This window comes from Thermobia domestica, chromosome 16, assembly GCF_964235325.1.
Source record: "Thermobia domestica chromosome 16, izTheDome1.hap1.1, whole genome shotgun sequence".
Lineage (NCBI taxonomy): Eukaryota > Metazoa > Arthropoda > Insecta > Zygentoma > Lepismatidae > Thermobia > Thermobia domestica.
Genome location: NC_137469.1, coordinates 38,021,743 through 38,045,831, shown reverse-complemented (window position 1 = coordinate 38,045,831; position 24,089 = coordinate 38,021,743). Strand labels below are relative to the sequence as shown.

General features: G+C 36.2%; 1 protein-coding gene across 5 annotated transcripts in view; it reads right to left on the bottom strand.

Moving 5' to 3' along the window:
• Positions 1-5,142: 5,142 nt before the first annotated feature.
• The window catches only part of tous (testes of unusual size), a 92,607-nt gene continuing 73,660 nt past the window's right edge, over positions 5,143-24,089 (bottom strand). For 4 of the 5 annotated variants that reach the window (XM_081742343.1, XM_081742347.1, XM_081742345.1 and 1 more), the window contains 3 exons: positions 19,442-19,621; positions 10,810-11,004; positions 5,143-6,534 (listed from right to left, as the gene is read on the bottom strand). In XM_081742343.1, coding sequence (XP_081598469.1) covers positions 6,451-6,534; positions 10,810-11,004; positions 19,442-19,621 — 459 coding nt within the window. In that variant the 3' untranslated portion in view covers positions 5,143-6,450. Of the gene's footprint in view, positions 6,535-10,809; positions 11,005-18,868; positions 19,030-19,441; positions 19,622-24,089 lie in introns of those variants that run through there. The other variant, XM_081742346.1, reaches the window with a different exon arrangement.

The following is a 24,089-nucleotide window of genomic DNA, read 5'->3' as shown; positions in this document are numbered from 1 at the left end:
CCTACCGAGTCTCCCCGAACAGCTCTACTCCAACGGTTTTGTTCTCGATTCGTGTATGACGTAAGATAGGAAACGTCTGATGATCTCCACGTGTGGCCAAAATATCGCAGTGGAACTTTATCAAATATAAAATCAACTTTGCCTTTAATATCCTATAGCGACTCAGTCCTCATGTCCCAACAGGAAAGAGGACATGACATCCGCATATTCTTTAATATGGCAGGAACAAGCCACATTCTAAAGCTGTAAATCAATTTCAAGCTTGACAGTTCTCCAAAGTTGATTTTAATATATCCTGTAGAATCGAAGTATTGGCTCTTGTCAAAATACATACGTAACATGAGTTATGAAACACAAGAGTAAAAAACAGACTGTTGGAGAACACAATTAAATCAATGACCGAAAATAACCCAGAAAAAGCTGAATTCATGTAGCATACGTGAAGAATTAAAGTAGTTGCAATTAAGGAAAACAGAGGCTTTTGTAGTATCCGAGAGATAGTTTTAGCTCTAAGGTTTATTACTGTAATTTACAGTTAATCGAATTGTTCTTAATTTCAATGACAACGGAATTACTGCATTGAATAAGCTTAATTAACAAAAAGTAAAAGGATATTGCTTGTTTATTCTTGATGTGACGTCAGAAATCAATGTTACTCCAATCGACGACGAACTCCAGGGTAAATGACCAAACGGTTTGATGTTGAAAGACGGTAAGCTTCCGTGTAGAGCTCAGCTCTTGAAGATGGTCAAGATACAGATAGAATCGATAATTAAAAATCTCCATCCTTTGACTTGGAGCCCAGGGGTTATTCACCCAACAAAATGATATCAAAGTCAACGAATTCTGTCGCCGAGAAAGAAGAGCTCAGGAAAGAAAGCACAGAAAGTGGACAAAGAAGAAAGCGAATGGAACCCAAATTATATGATGTCGATCCAGACGAAGCGGCTATATACAATACTGTGAAGAAAGGTTATTGTTATTTAATTTACGATTTGTTGATATTCATCCGACATGTTGGTTGTATAGTGTTGACACGCTATCATTCATATTATCATAAGTTATTTTCTGGTATAGAAAGATGTTACCAGTATGTTTAGCAAACTAAAAGTCTGATTTGGAATCCTGTTGCCGTTATTATTATTATAATTAGCAGTAGTAATAGAGTGCAAAAAGAGCCACTGCCAACAACTCACTTACCTAGTTGATATACGAGATATTAGGCGAGTTTATGAGTGATTACAACAAATGATAACGCCAACGAAAGTAGCAGAGATTAAGTATGCAGAGTATCGAAATTGTTAAAGAAACAGTACCGCCAATCCACTAATTTTATTGCCAAGCGTTTTAAATTCCATTCACTGAGACAGCAGAGGACAGTCATTTAAAGATTATGCAAAACTAGTAGAAACCCAGACAAATTAATGCACATTTACGAACACTTTACAGGAGGCCATTAGGGATCAAATTATGATTGGTGTAGAAAATGAAATCATGATCAAAAAGTTACTTGCAGAAGCGTCCCTTACATTAGCAAAAACACGAGATGTAGGTGCATATATGTAATTGTTAGAAAGAGGAGCTTAAGTATTTTACAGAGAAGATTAAATTACAGGGAACATAGCCAAGTTTAGTAAAAGAAGAGCAGAGAAAGATCACAAGAAGAAACAAAATGAAAACTATAAAAGTAGTCTAAAGTATAACACTAAACATAAGACACACCGATGTCTGGCGTACGTGGTCAAATGTCATAGATGTAAAAGGTATCACCATTTTACGCTGATGTATTACCATAGAAAGAAAGTCTAGAAAAAGATGTTATCAGATGGTGACAATACAATCAAGTTTATCAATTTCCAAAGCAGATTCAAGTACAAGGTAGAAGTTTGATGTGAAGAAATCTGAAACACATTAAGCAAAAAAGATGAGTTGGAAGATAACGAAGAAATAAGTATGAAAATTATTAAGTTAGTCATGGAGTAAAAGTGAAGATGGGGGGGAAGGAAGACCTGATGACAACAGTGATCAATGAGTTGCTCAGAGGCAATAAAGATGAATCAACAGGGTGTCTACTAAAATCCCAAAATGAAATTTCGTGACCTTTTCTTTACCAAATTATAAAATTTCCTAATATTTTCAAGAGTGAATTTGGGTGCGAATTAGACCGAATTTTCATCCATGCGATAGAAACGTACTTTGCTTGCGATTTGGTAGCGTCTAAAGCTGATCATAGACATTTTTGGTGGTGAACTTTGACGTTTTATAGAACAAAATTTTACAATCTGTACTTACATTTGAACAGTTAAAAAAAATCGTGACCCAAAAGCTAAATTTCGTGACTTTCATGACCATTTTCTGATTTCGTGACTTTTTCGTGACATTCGTGACTTTCGTGACCGATAGACACCCTGATCAAGAGGAAGACAAAAAAGACATAGGAATATAAATTAAAGAATTCCACATGGAGTAAATATGAGGAGACGGAAGAAGACGGGAAACGACTGGGTGTTCAGGAGAAATCGAAATGAGACAATAAAGGAAAAGTTCGAAAAAAAAAAAAAAAAAGACAAAAAGGTTAGAACTGTATGGACGTAAAAGAAGTAGAACAATCATTGCGATTTTAAAGATTAGATTCGATAAAATCAATAAGTGAAAAGAATACTCCAGAAGAGAGTTGTGTAGATTGAAAGTCAATAACAGGAGAGTGAAATTCGAAATTGACACCGGAGCAGCCAGGATAACTATTCCATATAGAGCATACCAGAAGAACTTTAAAACTAGAGAACTACAACTTACCAGGTACCGAATATTCGACGTAAATGGCAATGAAGTTAAAGTGATGGGACAAATCACAATCCAATTCGAGACTTCTGAAACTTTCTCTTTACCTATTATACTAATGAGGACAGAAAAGACACAAATATCCATGTTGCGAAAAACCTGGTTCAAAGAAACTTAAAACAGCACTAATACGGGGAAGAGAGATGATTTAACAGGAGATCCAAGAACAAACGAAGAAAGTGTGTGGAAAACTAGAAATCAAACCAAAAGATAAAGTGATAATCAGAAGTTTGTGAGAGAAGACTGTAAAGAACGAACGGACAGGCAGGCAAGCAGACGAACAATGGAAAAGAACAACTCAATTTCAAATCAACATGAGAAAATTATATAGGGATGACAATTGCTATAGAAACATCAAACTGATGGCAAGTTACATATTGGTCTGGTATTTAATCATCTTGTTTCTAAAATATCTCAAGTCAATACTTAAAAACTAAGATTCTTCAAATTGTAATACTAAAATGTGCTTCTCGTTTGAAGACTAATATAATTTCACTGTTGTTGGGTATTTTGCTTTGCTTTGAATTCTTGGCAACAAAATCACCAACTACAAAGGATACTAGGAAAGTTGCAATACCACACAACCATGTGTCGCAGGAGTCTGCTTCTTGGTGCATGCTGACATGCTCATACGTGCACAGTAACTTTTGTGCCAAGTCAAAGGGCTGAGTATTCATTAGCAGTGATAGTCGAAAGTGCTTGCTATTGCATCTTGGTCACGAAATGAGATACGAGCAGTTTTGCGGTATAACTTCGCGCGTGGTTTAAACATGGACCAGTGCTTAGAAGAAAAGACTCTTGGACAGACTGGGTGATGTCTGTTCACAACGCAAGACTATATTCAGGTGATACAGAGAATTCCAAACGGGAAATTTTACTCTGGAGGACGCTGAGAGGGGAGGAAGACCACGAACATCAGTGACGGAGGGAAACATGGCTGCTATTGGGAAAATGCTTGACGAAGACAGGCAAGTGACCTATAAGCAGATTGTAGATACCTTAGGCTTAAAGGTATCATTTGCACGTGAAGCAACTTTATTGTCTAGGTGCCGCATAGTCTGACTGAAGAGCAGATGACACGACGTGTGACATGGTGCCAGGAGGTGCTGTAACAGTTTGATAATGGATAATCTCGATATGTGAACAACATCGTGACAGATGATGAAACTTGGTTGAACAATTATGAAGTTCCGGCCTTGACTCAGAATAAAGTGTAGCTCTTTGATAATGAGGATACACCTGTAGCTATCAGAAAATCCCGATCAGTAAAGACGAAAATGATATCTGTGAGTGGAATTGTGGAGTGTGTCGTTTTGGACACACAAAAGAGTCGCAGCTAAGTGGTACATTGAACAGTGCCTGCCTAAAGTCATCGAATCTATGAAGAATCAACGACCAAACTGAAGAATGGACACCTGGTTCCTCCATCATGACAATGCTCCAGCTCACCGCACGAAAGTCTATACCGAATATATGACCACTACAAGACTGAAACTTCTTGAGTACCCTCCTTATATTTCAGGTCTTGCTCCCTGCGATTTTGCACATACGTAAAACGAAGCTGAAAGGGATGTGGTTTTCCAGTGATAAGGATCTCCTGAGGGCTTGAGTCAACGAATGTGCCTTCCTCTCTAGTGAAACTTGGCAGATCTGGTTTTATGATCGGTTTCGGAGGATGGAGAGGTGTATTGAATGTGGTGGAAATTATTTAAAAATAAATAAATAAAACTGTATTACAAATCTTTCTTAGTACCCTTTGTAGTACAGTATACTTATACACATTGCTGTTTCTAGAGATTCCGAGGCAACGTTGATTGTAGATTCATAACTGATATTGTACCCAATACTTTCACTGTACTGTTCCTTAGTTTCATTAAATTCCTATTTTCCTGTTGTACTGTGAAGACCTGAGTGTTAGACACGATCCAATATTGTAGTTGTTAGTTTGTGGGTGTGTGTGTGTGTACTCCTATTATTTATTAAGATTGCCCTTATCCAAATTCAATTTAGGTACATTAGTTCTTTTTAAAAATCATAGACTAGTCTTTCAATATATCACGACATTTTATGTATAATATTTTCTTAACGTTGTTTGAAATAGAAAATTAATTGAAAAAAAAATGGAGAAAATGGGACAACTTCGAGGGAAAAAAAAAAAACGCTATACAAAAAGAAGCTCATATGATTTTGGATCAAACCTAGGATCCTTCGCACCACAGTTGAGCTACACCACTAGTCCATTGTGTCTTTCTCCTAAACAAGATTCTAAATACTATAGTAATAAATAACATAAATGCAGAAGATAAAAGCTTGTAATAAAGGAATGATTTACTCTTAGTTCTTATTAAAAACAATACTAAAAAACTCTACATAATATAAACAGTTCTTACAAAAAGTAATGTTCTGCATACAAAGGAAGGAAATGAATCAATTCTCTTGCAGTTAACACTCTTTCTACAATAGATAAAATTTAAATTATTCGATATCCAGACATTCGAATAACGAATAATTACTCGAATATATACATATATACACACACTGAACATTCTACAGCATGGGCCATAAGTCACTTGACAGCAGCAGTAACTCAGTTCTCAACTGACTAGAGTATTAGTAGTTCATTGATGTAAACAATACATTATGGTGTGATTTCATGAATAATAAGTGCTTGTAAATAATACGTTGTAAAGAGTGATTTTATAAAGGATTTCAATCTAGTTACAGTTGTGATTAAGTTAATTTATGACGGATAAAAAGGTATCCTAAGGATGAACTTTTGTATTCGTACTTCATAAGTGCTGGTTACATGATCACAATTGCCGAAATGTGATTGAGTTATTTGTGAATTTTACTGTCTGGGAAATAATGAAAGACAACGTTCTTTTCCTCCTGAAAAATACGTATCTAGAACTTTTAAAAAGAGATCATTACTTCTGAATTTGATAAATTATTATCTAACAACATCAGTGATATAATTTGTTCTTTTTTTTGCTTAAAAGATGTAATTTGTGGACTGAAAATGGCGGAAGTTACTTTGAATACTTGATTTTTGAAACCTAACTTAATGTTATAATAAAACTTTTAATAATTATTTCATAACTGATAAATAATTCATTTCAAATGCATTTTTGTCACATACTGACTTACGGCCCATCCTGTATCAGAGAAGACAATAAATAGTTTCTTAAACAGTTACTGTTTTATCATACATGTACTAAGACTCAAACTCCTTTGAGATGTCTTTTTTTCTGTTTCGTACTTCACCACATTCCTTGCAACACCAGGAACTTCAATTTTGTAATTTGATATAAAGATAACTATAATAGGTACTACGGTGTTTCAGTTATTTTTACAATAACAATTCACTTAGATGACAATCCGACTGATTACTAGAAAAAAAATGTGTAACATAAATTCTTTACAAAAACTCGCATAATTTTTATGCTTATTATTCCCCATGTAACATTTATTATGTTTTGTTGTAGGTCTTCCGTTTTCACAGATCGAAAATTTAACACAAACATACATATACACACTAACAACTGGAAATTTGTGGGACTTGAAGAGGGGATAAAGAACTTCAGGTCATTGTTTCGTATCATTGGTTATCTACACTTGACCTTCTAGTTTCTTAATCTTACGGTACAGTCTATGTATTTCATCTCTCTGGTTGGAAATAATCTTGTCACGCCCCTGAAATAAGAAATTATATTTTGATATTACTTTCATAATAAGTTGTAATTATCTTGTGATGTAATTACAAGTAATATGTGCATCACTGTTCGAGAAATCAAACAATAGACATTCTCCTTCTTAACGGTGTATATTTCATATACAGTAAATAAATATCGGCTTATTACAAATGATTGACCCGGTTTCGTAATTCCACTGTAGCTTTATTATTTGACATATTGTCACAAAACTTCGGAGATGTATTGAAAAACTCAAAAAGTTTGTGTGTGTGTTGCAGGTTCGCCTCTGATTTCTGCCACGACAGCAAGGCAGTAAGCATTTATTTAAGATGGTAACAGGCACAAAGAAAGCTTATGTTGTGCTCGAGTTTCATTCATATCTGTCTGTTCTAACAGTGCAACGACACTTCTGAACAAGTTTAACAAAGATTTACCAACTGCCAAGTCCATTCAGCGATGGTATGTACAATTTACAGCTTCAGGCTATGTTTGTAAGGGAAAATCAACTTGTCGGCCTACAGTGAGAAATGGCTGAGCGCGTGCGAGCGTGTTTTGCACGAAACCCACAGAAATTGATGAACAGAGCAAGCAGAGAGCTGAACATTCCATGACTTACCGTTTGGAAGATCTTACGGAAACGATTGAAACAGAGGTCTTAACGTTTGCAATTGCTACAAGCCCTGATGCCTGATGACAAAGTCAGACGCTTTGAATTTTCGGCATAGTTACAACAGCTTATAGAGGAAGATGTGTTTTGTGAAAAACTCATTTTCAGTGATGAACCAATATATATATATATATATATATATATATACAGAGCGTTCAAAAAGTCTCTATACACCTGAATTGTCACATATTCAAAGCAACGAGAAAATTATTTTACTCAAAATGTATTATATTTTATGGCATAAAAGCACTATGTACAGGGCGTAGCATATATACACACATTTTCACAGCAAATGTTGGAAATGTCCCCCATGAGCCTCCAAACATGCTTGCACACGATTCAGGTGATAGAGACTTTTTGAACGCTCTGTATATATATATATATATATATATATATATAGTGAATATCACTAACAGAAGTTTTTCAATACGTCTGCAAAGTTTATGACATGTCCAATAGTAAAGCTACAATGAATTTATGAAGTAGGGTCAATCATTTGTAATAACCCTTGTAAATAAATAAATAAATAAATAAACCAGCAGAATAGAAACTGTTTGCTAGTGTTATAATGAAAAGCATGAGGAGGGTATACTTCAGTAAAAGCTTCAGCTAGCAACAAACAACATACCTCTTAACGCCCATGACAATGATTTTTCTCGAAAAGTTCGCATTAGAATTTACCCTCTAGTTGTCATTTTATTCAGTTCAAAGGGGGCACGGTGGCTCAGTGGTAGAGCACTTACCTCTGGTACGTGGGGTCCCTGGTTCGATCCCTGGCAAAGTAAGTTTGTGGTGTATCCCGTTTCCTCCCACTTACTCATTCCACCAACTCTTCCATCATCATTTATTTGCCTTAATCCTTCCTCTCTTAGTTTAACAGGCAGAATCGTGAGACGTTAAAACGAAAGATTTCATTTCCGTCGAAAATTGATAGGAACGATAAAAATAATGGGTCATAACTCGAGAACAAAATGTCGGATCAATGTCGAGTAAAAATATATAGCGATTACTTCGAGTCTAGATTCCATTAAGGTACGAGTGGATGTGAAACAGATGCACTGGTATAGCATACAGACACTTCTCGTTCCAAAACATGTTTACATTAAAAAGTAAAATAAGAAAAGAAAGAAAACAGCACATCTCTTGGGTTGCATATCGTCCAGGGGTTAGTATCACGAAGAGAGAAAAATGAGATATAAACAATTCTAACTATGGTATCAAACGCTGGTCGACTCAGTTTGACTTCATTCAATATTATATTATGTAATGTACCAACTTGATCACTATTATATATATATATATATATAAAATTCCTCTTCATACCAGACACTGATGTCGCTGAAGTAAGAAGTAAACGTTGTTTGATATAGACATAGGTACTCCCTAACTTTATGCAAGAAATATATTTGCTGTTTTCTTCTGATAAAAATGTAAAGTAATTCTACAATATTAGCATTTAACGGGAAAAAGATAAGATGTGTGTTAATCGATAGAGCTTGACAAAATGATATGTATAAGTGTTAAAGCTCACGAAATGAAATGAAATGAAATTTTTCAGTTTTACGTTCCACGGTTATGCCGGCTAGACTAAAGGAGACAGTGATGATGAGAAATGAATAAAATGGTGGAATAAATAAGGTGGGAGAAAATGAGAGAACCCCGAGAATACCCACATACACGGGGACACGGTGGCTCAGTAGTAGAGCGTTCACCTCTGGTGCTTGGGGTCCCTGGTTCGATCCCCTTGCGCTATGTGGAATTTGTGGTGGACAAACACCGTGCTCGTGGGTTTCCTCGGGGTTCTCCCGTTTCCTCCCACTTTCTTCATTGCACCACTTCATTCATTTCTCATCATCACCGTCTCCTTTAGCTTAACCGGCATAAGTGTGGGACGTGAATCTAAAGATTTCATTTCATTTTATTTACCCATGCACACGTTGTTTGTCCTCCACAAAGTTCCCCTGGCGCAAGCTAGGATCAAACCAGAGACACCAAGCACCAGAGGTGAACGCTCTACCACTGAGCCACCGCGACCCCTGTTAAAGTTTATGCGCAGTTTTTCAGAAAATGGAGGAAAATGAATTTGTTTGTAAATCTAGAAATTCATGTAATACGACATTTTTTGAGGTGCAACTGATATTGAAACATACGCTCATCAAGCTTTTCATTATGGCACTAACATAATGACAGTACATAGTACGATGAATGAGATATAGTCTAACTCTGAAAGCTACGGGTGTTTTAATCTTAGTGAATGAAAAGTAAGGGAATGTTACTTTTCCTGACTCTGCACTCTTAGTTGGTGAAAGTATTTTCGTTAAGCAAAGACAATCAAGATCGTCTCTTACTTTCAAAGAAAACATTTTAGTATTTCAAATTATAAATTACATTTCGATTTTTTAATGTTCGATTTCAAAAACTGAAAATCGGTTTATGTTTGTTAAACTGATTTAATAGCGAAGCGTACCATGAAGATCGGTGGCAGAACTTACCATATTTGTTTTCGTGTGCTTTGTTTTAATCATTACATTCTTATGAATTTAAATTACTACTTACAATTTTCGACTCTTATTGTTACATACAAAATATTGGATAGTCTGGTGGAGATTCCTTTTTTTTGAGTCTCTCTAGTGTGGGTGAGGAACAAACAGGCTATGTTGTTCGTGAAGCAAAACTCGTAAGAATAATAGTACAGCAGTTTAGAAATTTGGAGACTTGTAATCCATTGTTAGATTTTTTTTTTTTTTTTTTTTTTTTTACATCGAAACTATCAAGCAGTACTTGTAAATTATTATATTACGTTATACCTGCCCGAAAATTCGGTGCAACAACGTATCTTTCTATTAATAAATCCGAAATTGCTAGATCCTTTTACAAGGTATCTAAAGTAACCGAATAATTAGGATGGTCTGCACTGAAGATTTACTGTGCACTGCTCGGGTTCAATTCTCTTTAAAATTCCCTCTTCAATAGCATTCAAGAGTTAATAAAAAATCTGCCAGTGAAAACATGAATATAAGAAGAGGAAAAAAAAAAAAAAAGTATAACTAAGAGTTTTCGATTCAACTACTTCAGCATACAAAGAAACAGTAAAGTAAGCCCTTTCGTTTAAATTACTATTACTGTAATACCGATCCGCTCACTCACCAAGACGAATCATGTGCCAGCAATTTGTTTAATATTACTTCCATTATTTGTTTTTGTTTCCTTATGCCTAACTTGTTTCAGGTATTACACATAATTACTGTATATGGTATTTAATCGAGCACGTTATATCGAAAATGTACTATTTTTATCGTACAAGCTAACGATTTTTTTAAACAGAGATATTTGTAAAATGAAACGAAAAAAATCAAATCTTTAAGTTTTACGTCGTACGGTTATGCCAGCTAGGCTAAAGGGGACACACTGATGATGAGAAATGCATGAAATTGTGGAATGAAGAAAGTGCGAGGAAACGGGAGAACCACGAGACAACCCACGCACACGGTATTTGTCCACCACAAAGCTTACTTGGTGCGGGCTGGTATAGAAATATTTGTATTTCTAATAAGAACAAAATTAATAATGCTATTGTTTTGTCTCTGAATTTTGTTTTACGTATCTTACCTCAAGTTTCTTCTCAAACTCCTTTGCTATTTCCTCGTTAGTTGCAATTGCTGTTCTTAATTTTTGTTTAATTTCTTTCGGTGACATATACTTCTGTGTGAGGCCCATAAGTGATTCCATTTCGTGAATGTGGAGGCGAGCTATCTTCAGTTCTTTGCGTAAAGCGTTTATTTCGTTAACAAGGAACACATTTTCCTGAAACATAACGAAGTTTTTTTCTTTTAGTAAATTACACACAAGAATTCAAGCGTTAATCAAATCATCACAATTATTCTGCTATCATTTGCAGGCCAATTGCTGTAAATTTAAAGTTTCCCTGCTCTACGGTACTTTATTAATCTCTTCAACCTGGACACTTTATCATAGTCCGTATTACATACAGCGTTCTTTCCTCTCTTCCTCTCCTCCCCCCCCCATCATATCTATTCTAGAGTAGGGTTATGGCACTATATATCGAACACTTAAGGACATTCCTATGAATATTTAATCATTATTTTCTATCAGTGAGGAACAAGGCACTGTTTTAGCGATAAAACTTTAAAGGTGTTATTTATTGATTGAAACCAACCCTTTATGACAATTGTAATTAACAATTTTGAAATTTGAAGAACATTTAAATAGCAAAGTTGTATTACTTCATGTATCGAACGGGTTGTGTTATATATCGATCAATGAGGTTTTAATTATCGAACAGGCTGTTTTATATATTGAAGAGCGGGGTTTAAATATAGAAACAAAATATTTTATTTTTAAACAAGTTCACTTTAAGGACAATACGGGTGTAGTTTCATTGTAAACACATTGCAATAATTCTAAAATATAAACTAAGATAGCAGACGCAAAGAGAAATACATATTAAAATATTCTAAGCTACAAAATGTTTGTTTCATATCGTCACTATTCAGCATAGAGAGGAGCATCTTACGTTAATCTTTTTGGTTGCCTTTCTTCTTCTTCGGTTCTTTCCGGTATTCCTCGGAAGATATTGCATACACTTTCTTCAGCTTAAATTGTTGGGGTTTCTCCGTGGCTTCAGGAAGTTTGAGAAACTCTTTGAAAAATCGTCACTACTACTTGAGGAAGGCGAGCATAATAATTCCGAAGCAATCTCATCTTGATGCAATATTTTGACTTGTGAATTTTTACTCCAGTTTTCGAAATGATGGCACCTAGAAGATCCTTCTTGGGTGAAGGTGCGTACATATTTAAGCGTTCATTATGCCATGTGAATTCACCATTATCACTTTCTTACTCTTCGTTTTCTTCTTCTGAGCTTCAATCATTTGTTGTTTAGTTTTTATCAGCCAATTTAGTTTCATGTGTCACACTGTACCGGGTTTTAACACTTTTCCAATAAGCATCCAAATCTGAATCACCATCACTCTGTTCCTCTTCGTCACGGCTTAGTTTGTCACGGAACTTATTAAGAACACGAGGAGGCATGAATTCTTCCAGATCATCAAGCACGAACTTCAGTTTCTGATGAGGAGTAGGGACCTTTTGTTGAAAAGATGAAGGGGTACTCTAGTCACTCTGTTGCTGTGGTTTTCCCACTGGGATCTTCCGAATATCGTCAACACACACGGTATAGTCCACAGCAGCAGGACTCAATGGATAAAGACCACACTTACGAAATGCGCTTTTCACAATTTCTGGTTTGACGGCATCATTACAAACTTTCTTCAATTGGGGTGCAAATTTTACTTTCGTTACCGAGAGTTTTGATTTTCTCGTCCTAAAGAGCATTCTTCAATGCTCGTTTCAAGGATGAAAATACGCCTACATCTGCTGGTTACAGAAGATGAGTGGCATTGGGGAAAAGACAATGCACCAGTATTCGATAATCGTGACAATATCCACTGACTTGAAGTGATAGATGATTCCTGTGCCCATCAAGAAAGATAATAAAAGGAAGTGTGATTTTCTCAGTCTCCAGCCAAACCCGTTGGAGGTAAGTCAAAAATGTTGTAGTCTTCATTCAGCCACTTTCTGTTTTCTCATAGATCCATAGCTCAGGTACATTCTTCTTCATAATTTGCTTAAGTCCTATGTTGCTGTAGATAATCATGGTTTGGGCGCAAAGCTCGTTAGCACAGAAATTGCCAAGTACTGTTATGCCCTCTTTTTCTTTAGATGTTGCTGTAATTTGACGCTGTACTTCTCTCACATCAAGGTACTTTCCTGAAACCATGTGGAACGAAGTTTATTTTGTCTGCGTTGAGGATCCTTCTTGGGTCTTCCATTATTGCACTTAATCCCTCAGATTCAAGATAGCTCTAAAGTTCAGCAAACCAGCCGCTCATTCTCTCTTCCAAAACCGCAACCCTACCCTTGCTAGTAGTTTCAACCTTCTTCTGAGACAGACAAGGATGTCTTCCCATAAAACACTTGAACCAAATTTTCCCTGGTCTTCCATGCTTGAACGATGTGCTTCTTCCTAAAGACTGTACAATTTACTGAACAGTGTCCAGTAAATTACTTTTCTTAAACGGAAATCCTCTATTTGCCATGTTCATTACCCATTCAGAAATTCCCTCTTCTTCTTGCGGGCTCAGGAACGGCTTCCGGCCAAGAGCAATCTCAGTCTTCTGACGCCCAGATAATTTATCGTTTAAATTTGTGATAGGAACCTGGAAGGTTCTCGATGCCTGTCTTTGGGACATCATACCGGACCTCATCTGCTGACCAGCTTGTCAAGGCAGATAACGAATAATGGAATGGTTTCATTTTCTGACAGGTTTGATTCTGATTTTGGGGACACCTTCCTTGTTGGGTGTCTTAATTTTGCCCATTGTCAAATCCTGAGCAGTAGTTAAGGATACTCAACAAGAATGTAAACAATTATTTATGATTAACTTCAACTGGGTTACTAGTCTATACGTTAAGGAGAAGAGCCCGGGTCAGAAGTGTGAAATAATGCGATCAGCACGATGTAAGACCTCGATTAGATAGGCTCTCTTTGACGAAACATTACTAAAAATTGTAAATCTAAATATTTTTATAACGGTTTGAACCCATGAACTATCAGATACAAAGTGGATGGCTTACAATTCAGTGTAAAACTCGGTATTCAGTGCAAAAGAAATCAACAACTTAGTTAAATTAATATTTAAATCACCAATAGCCCTTCGAATTACAATAATGTTCGATACAAAAGAACACTTTTCCTTAAAGGAACCTCTTTTATCGAACGGCATTTCGATATTATGAAATGGGTCTCGAATATCGAACATTATTTTCTTTTCCCTTCAAATAAGACGATAGCTGAAAAGAAATATTATAACAAATAAATATACATATATTGATATTAACACATCGTATTATTAAAAGGATATTTTATAATGACACCATCACACAAGAGAAAAAGGATTATTACTGCGGTGCTGCACCTTACAAAAAATATAGCGACTTCTCCAATCTCCCACCAAGACCACAGACTAGGAAACTTTCCCGCGTTCACTCATATCGAAACGTATCGACCTATTGATTTTTATAAGGCCAGGTTTGGAAGGGTGTGATCACAAATTTCAGATAGTACGCAACGTTTTTGGTTTTCTTATTTCTTAACGAAATGACCAAGGTGTTCGATATTTAGGGGTCGTTCGATATTTACTGCCATTACCCTACATTCTCTTAAATAAAGTCGTAACCAACAAATAGAAATTCACAGGAAGCAAATTACCAGTGGGCGAGAGGTGAAGAAGATTTCCTTCCCCTTAATCACATTTTGATCTTAAGAAACTAACTGAACCACCTCTGCTGAGGATACTTGTACTCCTTTTCCCAAACTATGTTTAGTAATAAAAATTTCGAGTATAATGTTAAATTCCACTAGTTTTTTCCTGCTAGCTGCAAGGGCGCGGATCCTGGGGGCCTGGACACCCTCAGTGCTCATGTGGGTCCCGCGCATTGTATTTATGAATATACAATATTTGGCATAATTTGAATTCAATTTTTTTTTTAAATCCTCACATATGCTTTCTGCAACCAAACACACATCTGAATGCCCCCTCCCCACAAAGTTACAGAGAAATCAGTGCCCTTAGCTAGCTGTATACCGAAATGAAAGATGTCGACTATTTACTTTCGGCTTCTAATTCTGTCCACAGCTATCACACTATACATATTCTATACCCCTGTTTTCTCCGTCATCCAGATTAACTATTTTATTGTGCCTATAGTTGGCATTTCCAATCTATCTTTATACCCTTCAGATCGTCGCCAGAGGTAAAATTTGGATGACAATATTACCCTAATTATGTATATCAAAGTCATGTATGGAGTTGCAGACATCTTATATTTTATAGTATGCGGCAAAACAAATAGTACTAAAATCACATCGTTGGCATTTATTTATTTATTTATTTATTTATTTGTTGTACAACATAATGAAACATAAGAAATGTTGTCAAATGAATGTCAACTAAACGTTACTCAACCCACATTATAAATTTAAGAAGACTCGTGCCTGCATATCATGTGTTCAAAATGATGACCATTACATCGCGCACATTCTTCATAGCGGTCCTATAGATCGATGGACGTTAGTGAACACGGGTTGCTGGAACGACAGAACAATGAGCGAATCTTCTCTCTGAACTACGGTATACTGGTAGGGGTTATCTAGGTGTCTTGAGCCCTGAGGCCAGGGGAGTGGGAAGGATATGGAAAATCTATTTTGCGGGAAATCAGGTGATGTCCAAACTCTTGTGGGCAGAAGGACAAGTGACGATCCAGTTGCAATGTGAGCGGTAGCCCCTTCTTTCTACATCCATTGTTATTGTAACGACAGATTTTTGATGCGGCGGAAACCGCGGAAAAGATGCAAGAATGTATCAATAATCAACTGGCAATCGATGTGGCGATCAAGGTACATATGGCTTTCATCACTGAACCATATGTTACTGATGAAGGCTTCATGTTCATATGCCATAGCTCCAGAGCAATACAGTAGACGTGGGCGCTCATCTGCAGTGAGATGTTGCTCCACAACGTATGAGTGGAAATAGAGCTCATCAATAAACCTTCTCCTGTTGTAACATTATCTTTGCATCAACTGCACACTACGCTAGTCCACACACGACTGAGCGCACGTTTGACGCTCACAGCTCATACCATGTTGTATCTGCGCACCATCCGTACGCGAATTTCAGTACTCTTTGTTTTGCCGCATACTGTACATATCCAATGTAAGACACTTTCAATCCTATATTCAAACACATTCGGAAAGATTAGATGCGCGTAATTCAGTCAATATAGGCCCTATAGTTAGTTTAGTTAATCTTTTTTATTATTATTGTTATTATTACTCTCGTCAGATAGTTAGGTTTGTGTGTGTTAGATGAGTGGGGAAAAGGCTGTTAGACCTTTATGTCTTCCTGTCGAGCCTCAGATTATCTCCCAACATCAATAATTTAATTCGCACACTGGTTAATCGTATCCTCATCTCGCAATCGGGTATAAGATTCGAATCCAGCGAATGCGTAACCTTACTGGAGTTTCTCCAGGAATTTTCCTAATTCTCATCAAGAACATACTGGGAGGGTACTTTTCTATATTTACAGAGTGGCGCACAAGTCAGTTTACCCATACACAAAATTTAAGTTTGATTATAGAAGTCAGTTACATTGCGGGCCCCTACACAAATAAGCAGTTTCTGTTGTATCGCTCAAACTATCCTCCATTCTTCACTACATTTTACAAATACTTGGACGACCAACTGTCTGTTTTCTTCCGTACAAACACCTCTTAGCCATCCACACTTCGCTATACCTGCAATACTTTCCGTTGTTTCAAGTTTCTTGTTCACTTTCCACAGCTGCTGTGTTGCTAAAGGCGCATCAAGAAACGACTCGAAAAATTTTCTGCACTTCAGTTGTTGTTGTTGTTAAGTTTCCAACACAATTGAAACACTTTCACAATATTGCAGTTTTCAACACGTCACAAAAAAGGGGAAATTGCTTGAATACAACAAATCAACACACCACAACAAAAACTGAGTTTTAACTGTAGACAAAAGAATAACAATTGGTGTACTGTTGTCAAGGTTACACGACAGTGTGATCAACTTATTACTTAAACATACCTAATTTTAGTGCAAATTATCTTTATTTTTATGAGAAGAAAGGGCGGGGGACTGACTTTTGCGCCACAATGAATATTTATAAGTACTGGCCAATTACTTAAAAAAAAGTCCTTGGCATCTTTCATTGCTAACCTTTAATTGGTATGGTTTAGGTCAAATTGCTGCTGCATAATTACAGGATATTCTGTTGTGGATCTGGTAGTTTTTCGTCCAAAGTATTTTACTTCTGCATAGCTACATTCGTTCAGAAATCCTATTTATAAAGGAGGAACGTATCAAAAATGAAATCTTTAAGTTTTACGTCCCACGGTTATGCCGGTTAGGCTAAAGGAGACGGTGATGATGAGAGATGAGTGAAATGGTGGAATGAAGAAAGTGGGAGGAAACGGGGGAACCCCGAGAAAACCCACCACGAGTACGGCGTTTGTCCACCACAAAGTCCACACGGTGCGAGCTGGGATCGAACCAGGGACCCCAAGCACCGGAGGTGAAGTTCTACCACTGAGCCACCGTGCCCCTTGAGGAACGTATCAGCCTGTGAGTACAGTTAATATGCAAACTTCAAAACATTTAAGAGTTGTGGGTTGCATACACATCTAGACTGAAATATTTAGATATTTTTCATCCTTATTATAAACGCAAGACGATTCAATACTTCACAGTCTGGCTAATAGTTTTTGCTAGCCGCGCTGCCTCTTACATGACACCAAGAGATGTCACTAGCGTGCAGGAAATTTTCAGACGAGCCGCGAGCTTGTGGGGAACAACTAGTATGCTCATTCCTAATAAATGGTAAACAATGTGAGTTTAGTTTATACTAAATGAGAAAAAATTAGGAACAGGATTTTGAAAGTCGTTGGAATATAAAATGTACGTTTATATTGTAAAGATTCTGACTTAGGGTAGAGCTAAAAGATAGTACAGGAGAGTTCCGTAGAGCTAAAAGATAGTACAGGAGAGTTTCGACTTTCACACCACCTTTTTATTTTAAAAGTTTCCTCTTGTATACAGTAGTAATAAATATTACAGATAAAATATAAGTTCCTCTTAATAACCTGGCGATTGCTGGTGAATTTATAGGAGTCCAATGAACATGCGTCTTAGGGCGGTAGGAACTGAGGCACTTGTGGCCAAAGTGTAAGTAGGTGCTTCTCAATGGCCAGGCGTCTTAGAGAGTGGTGTACGATCAATCGGTGCAGATTAACGTCTTGTGCGGTGTTTCGTGTCCTTTGACCCAAAAATGTTGGCTAACTTCGTTGATTTTCGTTATTTGGCGATTGTTGGCTATAATCTACGACATCTTCGTGGCTGTCGTCTGACATGTGTTTACAGCCAACACATGGTGTTGGAAGCACGTGGAACCTTGCAATACTTTCTTTTTGTATTAAATGCGAAATTTTACCAACTGAGAGATGGGCTATCATAATATATTACTCTAAGCCTCACATTGTACATTTCACCTACATTTAAATCTCCCGTTTTAATTCTAACTTAACAAGGAAGCAAGCCCTAATAGACTTGTAATTAAGAATTTTTCTGTAGAAGGGAGTTACCCTAGAACAGTGGTTCTCAACCTTTTTTGATTGAAGACACACTTTACTAAATATCCAGGACATCGCGACATACTTCTTTGATATTATTATTATTATTATTATTATTATTATTATTATTATTATTAATAATAATAATAATAATAATAATAATAATAATAATAATAATAATTAATTATACTAGTGAAACCAATTAGTTTTTACAATGACTCTATATAACACCGAGCATTATTGCTACCGCTGAAGGTGTTGACTTCTACAGTCTGTCTCGATTTTAACTAATTATTATTTAATTCCTCGTGATTTTTAAATTCTTTTGCGACACAAGTTAGGGGACTACATGACACACCCTGCGTCGCGAAACATCGGCTGAGAACCACTGTCTAGGACACTTCATAGTTTAAATACACCTTGTGCTAGTTACTTTTAATTATCTCCACACTGCGCCTTTCTACCCCACTTTCTCCATCATTATCTATTTAGATTTACTTCTCTTTCTACCCAACAATCTCTCCAGTGTCCAAATGCTTTGCATGTCTGCTCGGCGTTCGATTTCTGGACGAAACAGACTTCAATTTCTGCATACTGTAAATTATAAGACACTAAACTAAAAAAAAAGTTACAAAAGCTTTCCATTTGTTTAAATTAATACATTCCATTACTTAAAATCATTGTTAGCAAAATCAGCTTCATTTAATAGTCTAAACAATGCTCATTATTACATAGAAACAGAATTTTACAAGTGATGTATATAAGCACCTGAGAGGAAGTTAAAAATATTAGGATGATATACGTTATTTAAGACAATATAAAAATACGTAAGTACATATACAAGCTATTGCTAAAATAGGAAATTGAAAATGTAATATATGTATTTTTAGAATTCTTATCTGAACAATTTGCAAGAGATCATGCATATATTTACTATTTTGTTTTTCATGTCCCTATCTTTGTTTTAACAATTTCTAGGTGAAAAAAAAAGAACAGAAAAACATACCTCCATTAATTTCAGTTGACTTCCTGTTTGACTTGAGCTACCTGCTTGCATCTGTCGCTTGAGTGTTATTATCATTTTTTCTAGATGAGCTCGCTGTCTCTCAAATTCCGCCTGGGCATCTCTATCTTTAGCTCTGCTCTGCAGCAGTTCTGGATCTTCTCCATGCCTATGATAAATATCCTAATAGCGGATAAAATAAAAATAATAATTATTAACGATAATTATTAAAGCTAATCCATTATACGAAAAATCATCGAATAATTTTTAGATACAGTACATAAGGAACAAGGACAGAATATGGTATTTGTATGAGCATATAGTACATACATAAATCTATTATAAAATTTAAAGTAACTATGTTTGTGACTCTTCATCTCTTGAGCCACTCGACCGATGTCGATCAAATTTTCAACATAGATGAGATTCGGGTCTGGAATGGGTTTTTGTCATTTCATTTTCACGGAGCAATGTAAGGGAGAGGAGAAGGCGATATATATATATAAATGAAAGTGACCATGTTTGTGACTTAATAACTCTTGAATCACCCGACCGATCTCCATCAAATTTTCAACATAGATGAGGTTCGGACCTGAGATGGTTTTTATCATCACTTTGACGGTGAAACTAAGGGGAGGAGGAGAGACATTTAAGAATGATCGAAAATGACCGATATTTATGTTGAATCTATAGTTTTCGAGGTCGCTGAGATGAACAGTGACACTTCCGATGCCGTTCAAATCCAATCAAATTCAGCCCTGTAACTTGAGGGAGGGGGAGATACATAGAAATGATCCAAAATAATCAATATTAATGTCGAATCCATATTTTCGGGGTCGTTGAGATAAATAGTGACACTTCCGATCTCGTTTAAATCCAAATTCATCCCCGCAACATGCGGGAGAAGAAGGGAGGAGAAATACAAAAATGATCGGAAATGACCGATATCAGAGAGCGCTTTAGTAGTAGTAAAAAGTGACTGACTAAAGGAACATATTACAATTCTTTCTTAATTTAGCCCAGCGAAGCGGGCAATTGATCCTAGTAATAAATAAATAAATAAATAAATTTATTCTAGCAGAGTAAAAACTATTCAACTACATCAGATCGGCAAGCAACGACATACTTTTTAACAGCAAATAAATTCGATTTTCGCGATTTTCTCGAAAACTGTATTATAATTTTACTATGAAGTATATCCAAGTCACCTGCTCCAATTTCTTAATCATGTGCTGCAGTTAATACCGAAACATTTATTTGTAATATTTGAACAAAATTATCAAGTAAGCCTTCTCGGGATATCAGCTAGGTAAAAGCATTGATATTCGACGTTTCGAATGCAGACATCGCACTCATCTTCAGAGATTGTAAGGAAGAGACCGGAGAGACATGAGTATGTATATATAGTGACTATAGAATGACAACCCTTCAGAAGTAAAGGATATTAAAATATCAGTGGCCTATTCTTAATGCTTTATGCTTTACAAAATTAACCGCTTTTTTTTTTTTTTTTCAATATAAGCAATGTACTAATGAAAATGCTTATTTTAATTTACTATATTAGTCAAAAGTTTTCTAGCTTACAGCACCTAAATTCTACAATAATACCGTTTAATGGAAAAAGATTGTTCAAAGATGAGACATATAGCAATCGATAAATATTACTGATACGAACAAAAGGAAATGCGTTAGAATAAAAGTTCACGCATACTTTTTGAGGAAATAGAGAAGAAGACAAAAATTAATTCGTAAACCTAAAAGTGAATACTGAACGAGAACCATACCACCTATTGATCTGAAACTAATAGTGAAATATACCCTCATTAAACCTGTCATTATGGCACTAGCAACGTGATAATTTATTTATTTATTGTCTTCAACAGAGAATATCTTCTCCAATTACAGAAGACCTGGACATTTTTTTACAGGAAAACAATTTAAGTCCGAATAATATAGATGTACTACCGGAGTACCTCAAGAATCCTAGCTTGGACCTCTTCTTTTTATATTGTATATTAATGATATATTTAATACGGTTAAATATGCCAACTCCAGGAATGTACGCAGATGACTAAATTATTTATCGAAGTAAAAAACCATAAAGATAGTCTATGTCTACAACAAGATATTGATGAATTGTATAACTGGTCAGTAAGATATAGACTTCAATTTAATGTCATTGTAGATCTGCCGGGGTAAAACCCATGTTGAAACTCAGAAATATATGGTTTGACGTACTTAAAATTTGTTCAAATATTTGAAGACTTTGGGGCAAAAACCCGTTAAGTCCAAAAAGTGAACGTGTAAAGAAGATAGCTTCACAAGGGTTTCTCCTCATCCGATTTTCTTCAAACTTGACACATATATAGTAAACTGAAAATAAATCGACACGTATGTTTTGTTTCTTTCGGAAAATAGGTTAAGGGAGGCAAAGACCCCCTTTTCAAAAAAAGGGCCCAATTGTTTAAAAGGGCCAATTTAAAGAACCGAAACTCTGCCGATGCGAAGAGACTTCAAAGTAGGAAATACGGGTTTTGTCGTTTTTGCGAGAAAAGGGTTGCTATGGCCCCCTTCGAAATCACAAAAGACCCCGCACAATCCTGATGGAAATTGGATTTCGGTGGAATTGCTTAAAACCATGTTATGTTGTAGATATGGTGTTCCTTTGAAAAAGTCTCAATGAGCACAACCACAAATCACTGACCGTTTGGCGACTACAGGGCCACTTTTTTGAAAACAGCCGAAGATAACGATATTCTGGATTTCGGTAAAAATGACTAAACCCGTGATATGTTTTAGATATTGTGACCCTGAGAAAAAGTCTTAATGGGGATAATCACCAATCACTACAAGACAACTTTTTTGAAAGCAGCAGAAGATAGTGATATTGTGGATTTCGATGAAAATGACTGAGACTGTGATATGTTGTAGATGTTCTGATCCTGAGAAAAAGTTTCAACAGGCACAACCACAAATCACTGACCGCTTGGCTATTACAGGGCTACTTTTTTGAAAACAGCCGAAGATAACTATGTTCTGGATTTCGGTAAAAATGACTAAACCCGTGCTATGTTTTAGATATTGTGATCCTGGGAAAACGTCTTAATGGGGATAATCACCAATCACTGATCGTTTGGCCATTACAGGGCCACTTTTCTGAAAGTAGCAGAAGATAATGATATTCTGGGTTTCGATGAAAATAAATGAAATTGTGATATGTTGTAGATGTTGTGATCCTGAGAAAAGTTCTTAATGGGCTTATCACTGACCACTAACCGTTTGGCCACTACAGGGTCGGTTTTGGAAACAGAATGTAACGGTATTTTGGATTTTGGTGGAATTGCCTGAAACCGTGTTATGTTGTATATATTGTGACCCTGAGGAAAAGTCTTAATGGGCACAACTACCACTCACTGACCGTTTGGCCACTACGAGTCCACTTTTATGAAAGTAACCGAAGATAGTGATGCTCTGGATTTCGGTGAAAATGCCCGAAACCGTGATATGTTGTAGATATTGTCATCCTGAGAAAAGGACTGAATGGACACAACCACAAATCACTTATCGTTTGGTCACTACAGGGCTACTTTCTTGGTAAAAGCCGAGTATAACGAAGATATGTTGAAGATCTTTTCATCACGAGAAAAAGTCTTAATAGACACAACCATCGAATTATGACCGTTTGGTTACTACATGTCCAGATTTTTTAAAACAGCCGGGTATAACGATATTTTTGATTTCGGTGTAAATGAATGAAACTGAGATATGTTGTAGACGTCGTGACCCTGAGAAAAATTGTCTATGGCTTTCCAAGGTTTTCCTTTGTCCAGCAAGATGAACATCTGAATGTTGTCTGTGCTTAAATGATCTTGGCCGCTACTCTTCCCATCCCCTTTTGCAGTTGTGGGATCGGACTTTTCAGGGTTTCATACAAGTTTACTACCGAAATTCCAGAGTATCTTTATCTTCTGTTGTTTTAAAAAATGTTGCCCCGTAGTTGCGAAATGGTTACTGATTGGTGGCTGTGTCCATTGAGATTTTTTCTCAACATTTTTTATATAACGACTGTGGTAAGCATAATATAATATAGTATGATATACGCGGCGACTCGAAAACTTGAAGACGCTTTTTCTCCGCTATATTAGGCCACTGCGCTCTCTCAGTTTGTAATATGAACACTTTAAATGTACACTATCACCTTGCATAAAATGGACCTAAAGTTCATTTACCAAAGTCTGCTTTCTCCTTGTCAGTCATTTTTATCGAAATCCAGAATATCACTATTTTCTGCTGCTTTCAAAAAAGTGGCCAAACGATGAGTGATTGGTGGTTATCCCCATTAAGACGTTTTCTCAGGATCACAATATCTACAACTTATCATGGGTTTAGTCATTTTTCCCGGAATCCAGAACATTGATATCTTCTGCTGCTTTCAAAAAAGTGGCCCTGTAGTGGCCAAACGATCAGTGATTGGTGGTTATCCCCATTAAGACGTTTTCTCAGGATCACAATATCTATAACGTATCATGGGTTTAGTCATTTTTACCGGAATAGTGAACATCGATATCTTCTGCTGCTTTCAAAAAAGTGGCCCTGTAGTGGCTAAACGATCAGTGATTGGCGGTTATCCCCTTTTTAAGACTTTTTCTCA